Genomic DNA, 18467 nt, shown 5'->3' with positions numbered 1-18467 from the left:
GTGGGTGGTACTGAGTCACAAGGGAGGTGCTCCTTTGTGATTGGACAGTGGGAATTTGGCAGGTGGTACGGGACTAAAGAGACAAGACACGGGTTATCTGTTTCTGTACATGGTTGGAAGGGTAATTTAGGTCTGTGAGGGCTTCAGGGAGATCCTTGGTATATTTGGAGAGGGAGTGGTCATCATTATAGATGCAATGGCCAAGGGTGACTAGCCTTATGAAAGGGACTTCCTGGTATGGAATGGTTGACATCTGCCAAAGTGAAGGTATTGCTGGTGAATATCCAGGATGCCATGCAACAATATTATGAAAAGGATAGTTGCTATTCGCCATATAGCGGTGATGGTTAGTCACAGATAGGCACAATAAAAAGACTGTCAGAAAGCTAACTTTCTGACAGTCTTTTTGTTGCAAATCTGCAACTCAGCATCTTCACTATATGGTGAGTAGAAACTACCCTCTTCACAATATTATTGTTGGCCATTGGTAGATTTGATATGGATGGGGGTACTGATGTAGTCACCTTTGTTGTGGTGGTTAACATTGAGGATGGTGGTGTGTTGGGTCAGGAAGGGCCAGGTGAAGAAAATGGGGGAGGACATGTTGAGGTTCTGGAAGAATGTGGATAGGGTGTGCTCACTCTCAGCCCAGATCATGAAGATCTCATCAATGAATCCAAGGGGTTTGGCAATCTGGGTGATTAGGGAGGATTCCTGTCGATGGCCCATGAATAGGTTGACATAGGATGGTGCAATGCGCGTGCTCACTGCTGTACCACTGATATGTTTGTAGGTGATGCCTTCAATGGTGAACTAATTATGGATGAGGATGTATTTTTGGTCATGGTGACTGGGAAGGAGGTTGTGGGTTTGGAGTCAGTCAGGTGTCGGGAAAGGTAGTATTCAATAGCAGCAAGGCCGCAGCCATTAGGGATGTTAGTGTAGAGGGGGGCGGCATTAATAGTGATGGAGAAGGAACCATGAGGTAAAGGAACAGGAACTATGGATAGCTGGTGAAGGAAATGGTTGGTGTCTTTTATATAAAAGAGTAGGTTACAGGCAAGTTTCTGAAGGTGTTGGTCCATGACAGCAGAGATACTCTCACTGGAGGCACAGTAACCGGTCACAATGGGGCATCCTGGGTGGTTGGGTTTATGGACTTTAAGAAGCATGTGGAAGGTAGTAGTGTGGCGATTGTAGGGGTGAGGAGACAGAAAGAGGGCAAGGGCACACTATCCACATTCCTCCAGAACCTCAACGCCTTCTCCCATTCACTTTGCTGGTCCTCCCCAATTCAATAAGTCACCTTCCTTGATGTTACCTCCATCTCAAAGATGGTTACATCAATACCTCCATCCATATTGAAACCCACCAATCATCAGCAATCCAGTCCATACCAAGAAGCCTCTTCCATACAGCCTGGCCACTCATGGCTGTCGCATCAGTAGTGATGAGTAGTCCTTCTCAAGGGTCTCACTGAAGCCTTCACAGACTGAAGTTACCCAACAGAAACAGATTTCCCATAGCTTGTCTCTCCAGTCACCTATGTTGTTGTTGTGGTCTTCAGTCCTGAGACTGGTTTGGTGCAGCTCTCCATGCTAATCTATCCTGTGCAAGCTCCTTCATCTCTCAGTACCTACTGCAACCTACATTCTTCTGAATCTGCTTAGTGTATTCATCTCTTGGTCTCCCTCTACGATTTTTACCCTCCACGCTGCCCTCCAATACTAAATTTGTGATCCCTTGATGCCTCAGGACATGTCCTACCAACCGATCCCTTCTTCTAGTCAAGTTGTGCCACAAACTTCTCTTCTCCCCAATCCTATTCAATACCTCCTAATTAGCTACGTGATCTACCCATCTAATCTTCAACATTCTTCTGTAGCACCACATTCCGAAAGCTTCTATTCTCTTCTTGTCCAAACTATTTATTGTCCATGTTTCACTTCCATACATGGCTACACTCCATACAAATACTTTCAGAAACGACTTCCTGACACTTAAATCTATACTCGATGTTAACCAATTTCTCTTCTTCAGAAACGCTTTCCTTGCCATTGCCAGTCTACATTTTATATCCTCTCAACTTCAACCATCATCAGTTATTTTGCTCCCCAAATAGTAAAACTCCTTTGCTACTTTAAGTGTCTCATTTCCTAATCTAATTCCCTCAGCATCACCCAACTTAATTCAACTACATTCCATTATCCTTGTTTTGCTTTTGTTGATGTTCATCTTATATCCTCCTTTCAAGACACTGTCCATTCCATTCAACTTCTCTTCCAAGTCCTTTGCTGTCTCTGACAGAATTACAATGTCATCGGCAAACCTCGAAGTTTTTCTTTTTTCTCCATGGATTTTAATACCTACTCCAAATTTTTCTTTTGTTTCCTTTACTCCTTGCTCAATATAGAGATTGAATAACATCAGGGAGAGGCTACAACCCTGTCTCACTCCCTTCCCAACCACTGCTTCCCTTTCATGCCCCTCAACTCTTATAACCGCCATCTGATTTCTGTACAAATTGTAAATAGCCTTTCACTCACTGTATTTTACCCCTGCCACCTTTAGAATTTGAAAGAGAGTATTCCAGTCAACATTCTCAAAAGCTTTCTCTAAGTCTACAAATGCTAGAAACATAGGTTTGCCTTTCCTTAATCTTTCTTCTAAGATAAGTCGTAAGGTCAGTATTGCCTCACGTGTTCCAACATTTCTACGGAATCCAAGCTGATCTTCCCCGAGGTCGGCTTCTACCAGTTTTTCCATTCGTCTGTAAATAATTCGTGTTAGTATTTTGCAGCAGTGACTTATTAAACTGATAGTTCGGTAATTTTCACATCTGTCAACACCTGCTTTCTTTGGGATTGGAATTATTATATTCTTCTTGAAGTCTGAGGGTATTTCACCTGTCTCATACGTCTTGCTCACCAGTTGGTAGAGTTTTGTCAGGACTGACTCTCCCAAGGCCGTCAGTAGTTCTAATGGAATGTCTACTCCCGGGGCCTTGTTTCGACTCAGGTCTTTCAGTGCTCTGTCAAACTCTTCACGCAGTATCATATCTCCCATTTCATCTTCATCTACATCCTCTTCCATTTCCATAATATTGTCCTCAAGTATATCGCCCTTGTATAGACCTTCTGTATACTCCTTCCACCTTTCTGCTTTCCCCTCTTTGCCTAGAACTGGGTTTCCATCTGAGCTCTTGATATTCATACAAGTGGCTCTCTTTTCTCCAAAGGTCTCTTTAATTTTCCTGTAGGCTGTTATTATCTTACCCCTAGTGAGATAAGCCTCCACATCCTTACATTTGTCCTCTAGCCATGCCTGCTTAACCATCTTGCACTTCCTGTCGATCTCATTTTTGAGACGTTTGTATTCCTTTTTGCCTGCTTCATTTACTGCATTTTTACATTTTCTCGTTTCATCGATTAAATTCAATATTTCTTCTGTTACCCAAGGATTTCTACTAGCCCTCGTCTTTTTACCTACTTGATCCTCTGCTGCCTTCACTACTTCATCCCTCAGAGCTACCCATTCGTCTTCTACTGTATTTCTTTCCCCCATTCCTGTCAATTGTTCCCATATGCTCTCCCTGAAACTCTGTACAACCTCTGGTTTAGTCAGTTTATCCAGGTCCCATCTCCTTAAATTCCCACCTTTTTGCAATTTCTTCAGTTTTAATGCCAGTCACCTACCTGCTCCCAAATTCCCACTGTCTGGCCATAAAGGAGCACTCCCTGCATGACTCAGTACCACGCATGACTGGAGCAACTGATTCACATTCTCCACCATGGATTTGATAGGCTGGGCACCAGGCCCGACATATTCACACTGTAAGTGAACATGGCTGTTCCTTAGTCACGGTCCAAGCAAGCACGTGCGGGCAGGAGTTAGCTACTTATCAGGAGTTCCAACTTAAGGTGCACTATGAAGCCTCTTAGGAAGATAGCATTCCGGGCAGGAAAGAAAGCCAATGTGCACTCGGTATGTCAGCTGGGGGCCTTATCTGAAATGTGGAGGTGGCCTTGCCTGCAACTATTGACCCTGCAGGTTGCAGTTGTCTACAAGTTGTGGCTTACACCAGCACCAGCAAAGTTTGTTGCATGGGTTCTGGGAACATCCTCAGTTCATTGAGGTAGCTGGCAGTCGTGGTGAAGACAGTTGGCCTCTCATGCAGGGTACAAGTTGAGTTTGCAATTTGCAGAATAGTTTCCAGAGCTGATCAGGATCCTTTGGGCTGGACCTTAGTGGAGGGTCTCAACCAATGGCTTCATCAGGTATGTGATAGTCTTGGCTGCAGATTTCTAGATGTGCGTAATCGAGTGGCGAATTGTAGGACTCCCTTTGATAGGTCAGGGGTGCACTACACAAAGGAAGTGCTACTTGGGTAGCAGAGTACTTGTGGAGTGCACACGGGACTTTTAAGGCTATGCCGTAGTTTGAGGTATTCTGATGAACACTCACCAGTCAATACGCAGGTAGGAAATCAGACCACGCTGAGAGTAAAGATGCTGTGAACGTCAAAATTTTATCAGTAAATTGTCGAAATATTCATAACAAATTTCCCCAATTTAGTGTCCTCCAGAAATTTTCTCACTCTCAAATTGTTATTGGGACCAAAACTGGCTAAAACGCAAAGTAAGAAGCTCCAAGATCTTAAGCGAATCATGGAACATTTATTGCAAGGACAGATTAGATGCCATTGGAAGGGGAGTGTTCACTGCAGTTGATAAAAATATTGCTTCTACTGAGGTAGAAACTGAGTGTGACAGTGAGGTTATCCAGTCGCATATAACAGGTCTATGTGAAATCTAGTTAATTTTTACTGGCTACTCTATTCTGCTGTGACAGTTCTTGAGTCATCCAAAGAAAGTCTACAGTCAGTACCATGTAAATATCCAGACCATGCAATACTCATTGGAGGTGACTATAACCTACTGAGTATAGACTGGGATGTCTATGGGTTCACTGCAGGGGGTGCAGACAGTCTTCCAAAATAGTTTTGAATACTTTTCTGGAAACTGTCTCGAACAGCTAGTTTGGCAGCTCACACACAATGGAAATATCTTAGATCCTGTAGCTACAAACAACGTTATCGATGGCATCACTATAGAAAAAGGGATTAGTGATCATTATGTCATCATAGTGACTATGGTTACGAAAGTTAATAAATTAGTCAAGAAGGGTAGGAGGGTGTTTTGCTAGAAAGAGCAGATAAGCAGGTGTTAGCATCTCACTTAGATAATCAATTGCAGTCATTTAATTCCAGTATGAATGTCATAGAGGAATTATAAGCAAAGTTTAAACAGATTGTAAATTATGTTCTGGACAAGTATGTGATTCATAAGTGGATTAAACAGAGAAAAGATCCACTGTGGTTTAGCAATGTCGCACTCTCATTTCAAAAGAGAATGTGCAAATGACAACAGGCAAAGGCTAGCAGGCATTTGTGCGTCTGTGAAAAGATCTGTGTGCGAAGCAAACAACTACTACCACTATCATACCTTAGCAAAATATCTGGCTGAGAACCCAAGAAAATTCTAGTCCTATGTAAAATTGGTAAGTTGGTCTGATGTCCAGTCATTCCCTTCATTAGCTTGGTGTGGCTGTTGAAGATACCAAAATGAAAGCCAAAGTTTTAAATTCTGCATTTAAGAAATCATTCACAAAGGAGAATCATATACACACACCACTGTATGACCATTGCACAAAGATATGAGTGATACAGTAATAGGCATCCCTGGTGCAGAAAGAGTTGAAAACAAATAAGTCACCATGTCTAGATGGCTCCCAATCCCATTTTACAAAGAGTTGTCTACAGCAATGGCTCCTTACTTAGTTTGTCTTATCATGAATCTCTTGAACAGTGGAAAGTCCCAACTGACTGGAAAAACATACAGGTAACTCTTGTATATAAGAAAGGTAAAAGAATGGATCCACAAAATCACATACAAATATTCTTAACATTGGTTTGCTGCAGAATTCTAAAACATATTCTGAGTCTGAATATAACAAGTTTCCTAGAGTTAAAAGCTTATATACACAAATAGGCATTGTTTTAGAAAGCACTGCCCATGTGGAACTCAGATTGCCCTTTTCTCACATAATATACTGTGAACTATGGATGAAGGCCAACACGCAGATTCCATATTTCTTTATTTCCAAAACGCATTTGACACAGTACCCCACTGCAGACTGTTAATGAAGGTACGATACGGAATAGGTTCCCAGATATGCAAGTGGTTTGAAGACTTCTTAAGTAATAGAACCCAGTATGTTGCCCTTGACGATAAGTGTTCATCAGAGACAAGGGTATCGTCAGGAGTGTCGCAGGTAGGTGCGATAAGACTGCTATTATTTCCTAAACATATGCATCATCTGGCAGACAGGATGCAGCTATCTGCGGTTGTTTGCTGATGATACTGTTTTCTATAGGAAAGTGTCAAAGATTAGTGACTGTAGGGTGATACAAGATTACTTAGGCACATTTTCTAGTTCATGTGATGAATGACAGCTGGCTCTAAATGTAGAAACATTTAAGTTAATACAGATGAGTACAAAAAACAAACAGCTAATGTTTGGATACAGCATTAGAAGTGAGCTGCTTGACATAGTCATGTTGTTTAAATACCTGGCCATAACATTGCAAAGTATATGAAATGGAACAAACATGTGAGGATTGTGGTAGGGAAGGCGAATAGAGAGAATTTTATGAAAGGGTGGTTCATCTACGAAGGAGACTGCATATATGACACAACTGCGACCTATTCATGAGTACTGCTTGAGTATTTGGGATCTGTACCAGGTTGGATTAAAGAAGGAAATTGAAGCAAATCAGAGGCAAATGGAGAGAATTTTATGAAAGGGTGGTTCATCTACGAAGGTGACTGCATATATGACACAACTGCGACCTATTCATGAGTACTGCTTGAGTATTTGGGATCTGTACCAGGTTAGATTAAAGAAGGAAATTGAAGCAAATCAGAGGCGGGCTGCTCATCTGTTACCGGTAGGTTCGAGCAACACCCAAGTGTTATGGAGATGCTTCATCAACTCAAATAGGAATGTCTGAAGATAATGCAACATTCTCTTCAAGGAACACTACTGAGAAAATTCAGACAATGGGATTTTAAGCTGACTGCAGAATGATTCTACTGCCACTAACATACATTTTGCATAAGGACCAAGAAGATAAAAGATTCGAGAAATTAGGACTCATATGGAGGCATGTAGACAGTTATTTTTCCCTTGATCTATCTGTGAGTGGAATACAAACAAAAATGACTAGTAGTGGTACAAGATATCCTTCACCATGTATGTATGTAGATGTAGATGTACACATCTCATCGTGGCCTGAAATGACTCATATCCTACTTACTATCATTCCCAACCCTCTACAGTGGTAATCCACCACCCACTGAAATTATGCAGTTTCCTTGTCCACTCGTGTTCCACCCTTGCCCCCATATTACAGCAATAGACCTAAATTCAAGATCTGTCCCACACATTCTCCCACCACCACCCACTCCAGTTCAGTCACTGGAACTGCCTATCCCATCAAAGGCAGAGCTACTTGGGAAAGCAATCATGTGATCTACCAACTAAGCTACAATCACAGTGCTGCTTTCTCTGCGGGCATGATAACTAACAAGCAGTCAGTCTGCATGAAGGGCCACCGACAAAATGTGGCCAAGAGATAGGCAGCCTGCCACGAATTTCTCTTCTTTGCCAACTCCATCATCTCAGAGTAGCACTTGCAACCTACGTCCTCAATTATTTGCTGGATGTCTTCCAATCTCTGTCTTCTTCTACAGTTTACCCTTCTACTGCTCCCTCTAGTACCATGGAAGTCATTCTCTGATGTCTTAACAGATGTCCTATCAACCTGTCCCTTCTCCTTGTCAGTGTTTTCCCCACATTCCTTTCTTCTCCAATTCTGTACAGAACCTCCTCATTCTTTACCTTATCAGTAATTTTCAACATTCGTCTGCAGAACCACGTCTCAAATGCCCTGATTCTCTTCTGTTCTAGTTTTCCCACAGTTCATGCTGTGCTCCAAACGTACATTCTCAGAAATTTCTTCCTTAAATTAAGGCCTATGTTTCATACTAGTAGACTTGTCTTGGCAAGGAATGCCTCTTTTGCCAGTACTAGTCTGCTTTTGGAGCCCTCCTTGCCCTGTACATCACTGGTTATTTTGCCGCCTCGGTAGCAGACTTTGTGACCATCAACCCTGATGTTAAGTTTCTCACTGTCTTCATTGCTGCTACTTCTCATTACTTTCGTCTTCCTTCAATTTACTGTCAATCCATATTCGAACTTATTAGACTGTTCATTCCATTCAATATATCATCTGTTCCAGAAACCCCTCTGGCCTCAACCTTCACTAGCCCTTGTCCTTCACCACCTATCCCCTTCCCTGCCCCCAATCTGGCACTACACAGCCTTCTATACCACCAATGCACCCATTACTCTTTTTCTACTCCTATACTTTTCTCCCTTCCTGCCCCCCCCCCCCAAGCTTCCTGACTGCATCTAGCAGTCCTACCCTGTCTCCATTGTGTTCCTGCATGCTCTCACAAGCAGCACTGCACCTTCTCCCACACCTAACCTGCTATTCCTCCCCCTCCTTGCCTCAGCCTCTTCCTGACCTCACCATCTTATCCTATGACATGCAGTTGCTGCGCGCAGTCTGGCTTCAGAGGGCAGAAATAGTGATCGTGTACATGTTTTCTACTTTAGAAGGTCTTTTGGTCTAAAGCTTAAACTTACAGCAGTCTTTTTGTTGTGCATGTCTGCAACTCAACTTCTCTATATGGTGAGTAGCAATCTACCCTTTTCTGGATATATCCTCTTTCAGAGTTACAGAGCATACTCCCCTCTCCCCTGCCCCCAGATAAATACACCCTGCCCCAGATAAATATATACATACATACATACATACACAAAATCTCTGCAGCTACACTGTCCTGGCTGACTTCGATGTTCTGGCACTGTAGCTCAACTGGGGTGAAGGTTTCTCAAAGCTGTAGTGGAGGGGAAGGGGAGGAGATGGGAGCAGATAGTTTGGTTGAGGTAGGATGGCGGTTGGCTGGAAGGGAGAGGCAGCATGTTCATGGGATAGGAATGCAGCACCAATGAGTTCACTTCATCTGCAGGCAAAGGGTACTGAGAACAGTGCACAATAATGTAGAGGGCTATTGGGAGAGGCAGGTAGAACAGAGGACGAGGGAGACTGGAGAACAGAGTGTGAGTGCAGGATGAAAGTGAGTGTCATGGGGCAAGGGTGGAAATGGATGTAGTGCAATGTTTAGAGAAGACAGAGGACTGGATGATACCGAAACAGAAGGCTGTGTTACTAGAAAATTCTCATTTATGCAATTCAGACAACTGGTGTTGGGAAAAGGGGGTGTGAAAGGGGGGTGGGGTTGGGGCGGGGTGGTGGGGGACAGAAGGATCTAGATGTCATAGTTTGGAAACCAGCCAATGAAATTGAGCACTGTGTGCTCAAAGACGAGTTCTGACACAGAGTTGTCAACTCTGATCCTGGCAACAGTTTACTGTTGACCATGCCCACATAGAACACTGTGAATAAATAACAGAAGAGCTGGTGTATGTTGATTGCTTATACAAGTGGTCCTTATTCCGAGAGGAGAATATACGCCTGGGATGGACGTGGCAGATGGCTATATTGGCCAGTCTTGCACCTGGATCTTATGCAAAGGTATAACCCATGTGGCTAGTGGACAGCAGTAGATGGGTTAGAATACTGTGTTGATTTGGTGGGCAACAGAATATCACATTAATAACCCATGTGGCAAGGGACTGGGAGTAGGTGTTGTGGAAGATTGGACTAGAATGTTGTGTGGGTGACAGAATGCTTTGGCACAGTGGGAAGGATTGTTGGTAGGATGTCCTCATTTTCAGACCTAAAATTAAGTAATCACAGCCCTGGTGAAGGAAATGGTTCAGTTCTTGCAGTGCAGGATAATATTAGGTGATGGTAGGTGTTTCATTTACAGCTGGTTTCTTGGCAAAGGGGTGTATATGGAAAGGTATGGGAAACCTGTATGCAGGTTAGATTAGGAGGTAATGCTCCTGTGAAAGCCTTAATACAACCAACAGTATACCACTCTAGGGACCGCTCATCACTGCAGGCAAGTGGTCCATGGGTAGCCAGGCTACATGGGAGAGACTTTCTTGTAAGCTGATAGTCTTACGAAGGTCATCACATCTACACCTACACAAAAACTCAGCAAACCACTGTGAACTACATGGCAGAGGGTACTTATCATAGTACCATGTTAGAGTTTCCTCCTATTTCAATCATGTGCAGAGCAGGAAGAATGACTGCTTACATGCCTCTGTGCATGCTGTAATTAGTCTACTTTTGTCTTATAGGTCCACACAGGAGTGATACATGGTGCACTGTAGAATACCCTAGATTCTTCAATTAATACTGGTTCTTGAACTTCTGTAACTAGGGTTTCTCAGGATTATTTGTGTCTATCTTCAAGTGTCCATCAATTCATGTTTTTCAACATTTCCATAATGTTCTCTCACAAGTCAAATAATCCCAATAAGTTGTACTATTTTTTTTCAGTTATGCATGGCTTATTGGCCTCTGCTTTTTATGTATGTAAGGAAGCCACTATGGAAATAATTATTTCTTTTTTTATTGTACAAGCAAATAATACTCGTAACGTCTTCTGAATATATAATGAGAGACAGTATGTTGGTGGTTGTTCCAATGGACAGTTGGATGGTGGTCATGTGAACATAAAATGCTGTGCAGAAATTACAGCAGAACTGACATGTAATATGACTGCTTCCTCAGGCAGCCTTGCTTCTGTTAGGACAGGATAAACCTGTGACAGGACTAGAGTAGGATGTGGTGGATGGGCCTAAGTCTTCCAAAAGGGTGTGTCCCATATGGCACAGGATTAGGTGTAGATGAGGCGCAAAGATGGTCTAGGATATTGTGTAGATTGGATGTAGAGTGTAATACCACTTTGTGAGGGTGGGAAGAACTGCGAGTACGATGCTCCTCATTTCTCTGTACAGTAATAAGTAGTAAAAGCCAGGGTGAAGGATATAGTTCAGTTATTCCTGTCTGGAATTATACTGAATATTTGCACTTGGTTCCTGAAGGTAGTCAGATGACGATATGTCATGGAAAATATGTTTGTGGATTAGTTTTTTTAAGTGGGGGGGGGGGGGGGGGGGGGCAGCCTGCCTATCTGCTGCTCCAAGGCCTGATGTCATCCCTACCAGGTACTATACAGAATTTGCTGCTGAGAAAGCTCTCATTTTAACCAGAATATATAGTGTAGATCCAATGAAAAGCCTGCTCAATGATTGGGAAAAAACCACACATCCCACTTATCCACCTATATGAATGTGTGGCATCTGTTCTATCGGACATGTCTGATAGAACAGACTATCTTGGCACACCTCTTGGCCAACCCACCAGCCCACTTAACACCCGCAGCCCCTGAGTGTGTCCTCCATGCTCATTACTTGGAGACTCCTGCAGAAGGTCAGACATAATTGTGCATCTGCATATGTTCATCCAGACATGTCCAAAAGAACAGACACCACGCATTCATATAATTGATTCACTTTGATGGGCAATGGATCCATCTCTTTCAGTGTGGATGCACAATTATGTCAGAGTGCTGCAGGAATCTCCAAGTGGCGAGCTTGGAGGACATAGATAGGGATTGTGCATAGGTGGCACTACATAGGAGTATGTGTCAGCTGAGAGGAATGCCGACATAGTCTGTGCAGTTGCAATAAACATTGTCTCCAAATAGTGCAGGGGGTTAATGCAACTGCCTAGTAAGCAGGACAGCCCGGGTTCAAATACCAGTCTGGCACACATTTTCACTCATTGCCGCTGATTCTGTGTCAAGTCCCAATGCAGCTGACATCAACAGTCCCTTCTCTTCCCTTTCCCTCCCTCCACCTTCAATTTACACAGATCACACATGTCTAGGAGAAGGGTAACATAAGTGATCCACTACAGAACTGTTCAATCTCACAAATGCCTGTCTGTTGTAGAATCCTAGAACAGAACAATCTCCTCCATGTCAACCACCATAAATTCGGCAATCAGAGATTGTGCAGAGCACAACTGACACTCTTCTCACAAAACATTCTGAAAACCACAAATCAAGGAAATTGAGTAGATGCAATATTTACTGGCTTCTGAAAAGAGTTTGAGTCAGTACCACATGAATGACCATTAATGAAACACTGATCATATGGGCAGCTGAACATTATTTGTGACTTGGAAGAGAAGGATACAGCATGTTATTTGTATGGAGGCTCACTGATAGATGTAGAAGTACCTTTACGTGTGCCAAGGGAAGAGTTTTTGGACCCTCATTGTTCATGTTGTATATTAATGACCCAATAGAGAATATTAACAGCAATGTTAGATATTTTGCAGATGATACAGTTATCTATAATGAAGTATTTTGTGTAAAGAGCTGCAGAAACATTCAATCAGATCTTGGTTAGATTTCAAGGTGGTACAGATTGGCGACTAAATTTAAATGTACAGTGATGTAACATTACACACTTTACAAAAAAAGTAGTATCCTATGACTACAACAGCGAATCACAGTTATAAAATTGGTGTTACATTGCACACCCAATCTACACAGCAACCTAGATCATCTTTATGCCTCACCTATTCCCAAACCCTTGCCATATGGCGCATGCCCTTTTGGAAGACGACTTAGGCCCATCCACCACATCCTACTCTAGTTCTATCACAGGTTTATCCTGTCCTAACAGAAACAAGGCCATCTGTGGACGCAGTCATATTACATATCAGCTTTATTGTAATTTCTGCACACCATTTTATGGGATGTGACACCCATCCAGCTGTCCACTGGAATGAATTGCCACCACCAAACTGTCTCATATTATTTATTCAAAAGACATTATGAATATTGTTTGCTAGTACAAAAAAGAAAGAGAAATAATTTCATAGTGGCCTCCACACATACAGCAGAGGCAAAAAAACCATGTATAACTGAAGAAATAGTAAAACTTATTGATGAAAGAAGAAAATAAAGGGATGCAAAGGATCATAGAGGAAGGCAGCAATAAAGGCCAATCAGAAACAAATTTGAGAAACTGAAAGTAAAAACAGAATGGATAACAAACAAACAGCAAAATAAAAAAATACAGAGAGATACTTGTAAGCAAATTTATGCAACATACAGTGAAACTAAATATGGGTTCATAGGTGTGAAAATAAAAGCTGTTAATCTACAGGGTGAAGATGAGACCTTTTATTATATGCAGAAGATAATTGGCAGAAGTTTGTGCAGCATAGAAGAGCTGTAAATAATTGATGAAAGAGAGAGTTGTTGGCATGAAAGAAATAGCTGATTCTGCAGTGAGTGACAACATCCTCTGAAAGAAACTCAAGTATAGGTGCTGATAAAATTACTGCAACTAACTGCCTTCCATTTATAGTATTTTTCCATCTTTTAACTATCTGCTTGACGTAAGAGACAAAGGAATTTAAGAGATCATGCATAAAATACAAGGCCATTCAAAAACTTCATGTTCACCATACGCTCTCCAGATAAACTTAATGCAATATTCGTACGGTCAGATAAAGCTGCTGTCATATTATGTATGATTCAAGTGTGCCTGACAGAACATTTTTACACCTGAGAAACTCTACAACAACCAGTGCACATTAAAGCAGAAACTCTGGCTTACACCAAGCATACAAGCAGTAACATTCAAATAAGACCAAATGTGTTACTTTTAGAATTAGCAATTAGCTGCACTACAATTCATAAAGTTCTCACTTTATTATTGTACACTAAAAACCTCAAGAAAATTAAATGGCAAGAGTGTGATAGTGTTACCAGCCCATCCCACCCACCTCCACCCACAATTTTGTTTACGGTGACAAGACTAATCTGCAGCATAGCCTGAAATCTATGTTAGTTTAGAAGGTGGCATTCTAGGCAATCAGAGACAATGAATCTGGGTGCAAAATAAATGTAGTGGTAACAGATGTGGAGTATAGCCCAATGTCCAAGTCAGTGCTATATTTAATACAATTTTCACTACAAAAATGGAAACAGAAATGTAAATTCAGAAAAGGTGCATTAGATACCATGATCATATGGTACACAAAGAAACTGTAAAAGGATTTTAAAGCCTTTGTGTGAAATGTACCATAAAAAAAAACAATGGAAGTTGCACTGCAACAATGCACTTGCCTATACACTACTTCTGATCTGCAGTTATCACATAAAATATCATACAACTGTACTGGCTCACCCACATTAATCATACGGTTTGGTCTCAGCAGACTCATATCAAGGAAATTTGACAGTGTAATTTGGCACTATACCATGGAGTGCATTCAAACAGTGAAGAGACATTGGGAATGAGGTGTAATTGTGGAAGTGAATTATTTCTGATGGAACAACAGTCAATAAATATTGCACAATGAAGTGCAGTAGTCTGCTATCTTTCTGAACATACATTACGAAATGATAAACTGACAGAAGATTGTCAATACAAGGATTGCATGGGATGCGATCCCTGTTAGAAAAAGAAAGCACAAAAAATACCGCAGGAAGAATTAGAAGATGTATTATTTTTACATAGAGCAATGATGAGGTGTAGAATGAACATATGGTACATGACAAGAAGACAATAAGGATATAGGTCTACACTTAATTTTTCTTTATCCCCAGTGGTAATATACACTAAAGTGGCCTTTTTGTAAAAATATTCACACATCATTTATTAAGTTTTAAGTAAAAACACTTCTATTAACATAACCACAAAGGCTTTTGCAATGAAACTGTTCTACTTCTATTAACTGCCCATTTCCAGTACCTTCTTCACAGCTGTCAGTTTTCCTATCCACATCATTTTCAGTATCAGACTCCAAAGTTACATTAAGTGGCAATTCCAGCATTTCATCCTTGATGTGCATATCGTCAGGATCATTTTTGACTTCTATGGGTTGGTCATCATGGGCTTTTTCCACAACCTGTGGCATATAATTAGCATAGATCCAGTTAGTTGGTACATAAAGGTATTACATTAACCATTTATTTAATAACATACCAATGTATTATATCTTGCTTTTATCTGCAGAAGTAGTTCTAGCGTATGCTGAACTCTTGTTGCTCTTTCAGTGAACCTATGCAGATCATCAAGTTGATTATGGCATTTATCACAAACCTTCTTCGGTAGATGGTCGTACATAGATACCTGTTAACAGCATTAATCAAACTTTTTACAAGCAGAAACAAACTTTTTACAAGAAGAAAGTAATTATTGCACAATATAAACAAATGGAGACTTATATACAGAGCTTGAATAGTTAGTTTTCAATATGGATTAAACTCAAACAAGTTATGTGCTTATTGTGTTACTCCAAATCCAAACGGGATAAGTTAGCCAATTCATACAAACAGTGTGTGTAAGTTACATAAAATTTCATAGGTATTCACAGGATCTTCTATATGTACTAGTATGTTAAGTCTTTAAATCCTTACTTAATTTACATCGCTATGCATTTTAATCTCTGATAATATTACACTCCTGTGGTTATAATTCATTATTCAGCTTATTTGTGAAGAAAATATGCGTCTAAACGAGCATTAGACTATGAGTATCGCTTACAAACGTTTTACACACAAAAACACATAGTTGAATTTCAGGGGGAAAGGTGTATCAAAAACACTCAACAGTGTGGTTAATAGTGTACTAATCACCAAATTTATTACTCATGAAGGGAAACGGCAAAAGCAACTTCTCACACAAAACAACAGATGTGGAATTTCTGACCATGGAAAGTGTATTAATTGAAAATGGTGCCAATAGCACTTCTTTCATTCTTGCACAACTACTCTGTATAAATTTGTGTGTATATCTACTTCATGCTACGTCTAAGGTAATTCAGATACGTTTCCTAGCATACTTTAAAACAGAATAGTAATTCTGATTCACAGTCCATTTTATGTTTACACAAGGGATTAATGTTCTGTTTTGGGAAGGATGCGGGACTTCACTGGTAGGCCAAATTCTTATTGAACTGCTTCTGGTTGCCCATTTTATTTTTGTTTTGGTGCTGTGGTAAAATCGTACATCAACGGAAAAATGATTTAGATTTCGTCTTTTTAATTAGTCAACACGACATTGACAGCTATTGACGCTAAAGATACATCCACACACTAAAGTTCTGTAACACGGAAAAGCATGTCGTTCCTTACTTCAATTCTCAAGCACTGAATTATCTTTTCTTCAAGACACAGTCCCATGCCTTCCGTACTGTAAATAAAAATACCACCGTTCCCCTCAACTGCACATAAACGACAATAATTTTCAATCCCTCCGGCATTTGGAGCCATTTTATCAGAGACTCTACAGTATAGGACGCGGACTTGGAGAGAGCGGAGGCAATTTTGTCAGCATTGGTTTTGTTGGGTGGTTTTGTTTTCGAAGCCAGAATTGATCTGCTTCTGTTTATGGTTCAAATTAACTGAACTACTGATCTTATAGTTCTATGTGAATTAAAATCTCAGAAGAACATCCGCGTGTACGAGTAATGTCCATTATCATATGTTTCCTGTTGTCATTAGGTATGACATTAGCAGATTACGGTCAAGCGTCAATACGAGTAGATCTGTAACTGTGGTTCATACACTGATACCACCACCGCGGAGCGCGTAGAGAGCTGTGGAATAGGGGATTGTGAAACAAATCATGGTATTCCTTAATAGTCACATAACCACAACGATAATCATCAAATAATGTAGTTATCGATCTAGAGGCGTTATTTACAACTAAGTAGTAACAGGCGGCTAGAGGCCCCTTTACACGAAACAGTCTGTCTGCGCAGATATATCCTTAGTTCTGTATAGTAGAACATATGTGCCAACTGGAAGTGGTGTTGGAGGTTTGCGCAACATTCCCCGAATTTGTGGGCACCAATGAGCAGACAACTCGTAGCTTGCGGACAGGAGGTCGTCGCATAATGACGCTGTTTGTTTAGTCTAGTGTTTCTTTCCTGTGAGTGCACAGTGAATTTTTAAATGACAGGGACGTGTACGTGCTATAGAGAGTCCATCGCTAAATTCATTGAAATGTGTAGGAGTTACACTTGTTTGTGGAAAATTAAGAGCAAGGAATACAACGATCGAGATAAGAAGAGGGGTTGACCCTCCAGCAAAAAAGGAAAGGGTAGTGAAAAATAAATTCGTTTCAGACTATTTACCACAAAGAGCTAAGCAGAGTAACGAAATCTGTTCGATAGAGCGCTGGGAACGATGAAATATATAAGCCAAGTTTGTGGTGTTTTGGCCTCTTCTCTTCTGAGTGATTCCGATGAAGATGGATTAAATAATACACAGTTTAAGGTTCATCTTGTAGCTGGTAGTAACTATTAGTTGTCTCTTGCAACTCTGTTCACTTATCTACAAGATAAAAAGCATACAAGTAACAACTGAGGGAACTATATAGACATTGAAACAGAAGTTTACTCAATTCCTTTTTTAGAAGCTACTGCATAGAAATAATTTCATCAAACAAAGGTGGCACAAGCATATGGATAACTGAACCAAAATTCTGAGTTTTCCGTGCTTTGCACTTAGAAATCTCTCTCATTATGTTGACCTGCAAAAGAGATTGCTAGTATACTTTCAATCAGAAAGTGTGACAGTAGGTAGAGGAAAGTAGCCCCTTTTTTATTCTAAAGAAGAGTGTAATCAAAATATTGTGTTAAATTGATGATGGAAGATCTTGCAAAAGTGCCTTCAGAGATTCTTCCACTTGTTTTACTTTGTAATATGATATGAGATTCATAACAGTAGTGAATTAGAAGAGCTGAACTGTAGAATTCACTATGACAACTCTAGAAGTAAAATTTTCCATAAAGATACGGATCCCTTTCTAGAGTTCAGAATGGAGGTTTACATTTTGGTGCAAAAGTCTACAAGAGATTAGTGGTAGACTTCCGACAGAGAACTGAAAACCCCGATTCAGAAAGAAACTAAAGTTCAGCTCATTGGCCACAGCTGTAATTTCCAAGCATATACTGATGTTAAAACACATCTAAAACCGTAAAAATCTTTTCTGGGAGTTGTAAGAATTGTTGTATTACAGAATTCAGGTACTTTACTTGCCTTCATCAAAGTCTGTTTCAGAAAAGTGTAAAGAGCTTTCCATGTGTTGGGTGGGTTTTCATAAAATGACTGTTTCAAAATTGCAGAAGAAAATTCTAGAGCCTTGTAGTTTCTTCCTGTTTCCAGGAATCTTAACGCCACCATCAGCCGACCATGTGGAGATGTTGCTCTCCTCATACAAATATTTTTCTGTATTATACAAAGCGCTACTAGTGACAAAAGACAATTACATGTTTCAGAGTCCATCCGCAAATAATTACACCAGTCGTTTGGTTCGCACTCTAG

The 18467-nt window shown here is 40.7% G+C and overlaps 1 protein-coding gene across 1 annotated transcript in view; it reads right to left on the bottom strand.

The window, feature by feature from the left end:
- LOC126484199 (zinc finger and SCAN domain-containing protein 12-like) overlaps window positions 1–16435 on the bottom strand; it is a 65753-nt gene extending 49318 nt beyond the window's left edge. The window contains exons 1-3 of the mRNA XM_050107615.1: window positions 16272–16435; window positions 15121–15267; window positions 14887–15043 (exon numbers count right to left, since the gene is read on the bottom strand). Coding sequence (XP_049963572.1) covers window positions 14887–15043; window positions 15121–15267; window positions 16272–16409 — 442 coding nt within the window. The 5' untranslated portion in view covers window positions 16410–16435. The remainder of the gene's footprint in view (window positions 1–14886; window positions 15044–15120; window positions 15268–16271) is intronic.
- Window positions 16436–18467: the final 2032 nt, after the last annotated feature.

Source organism: Schistocerca serialis, chromosome 1 (assembly GCF_023864345.2).
Source record: "Schistocerca serialis cubense isolate TAMUIC-IGC-003099 chromosome 1, iqSchSeri2.2, whole genome shotgun sequence".
Classification (NCBI taxonomy): domain Eukaryota; kingdom Metazoa; phylum Arthropoda; class Insecta; order Orthoptera; family Acrididae; genus Schistocerca; species Schistocerca serialis.
Note: the sequence above shows the minus strand (reverse complement) of the source record. Positions and strands in the feature narration are given on the sequence as shown.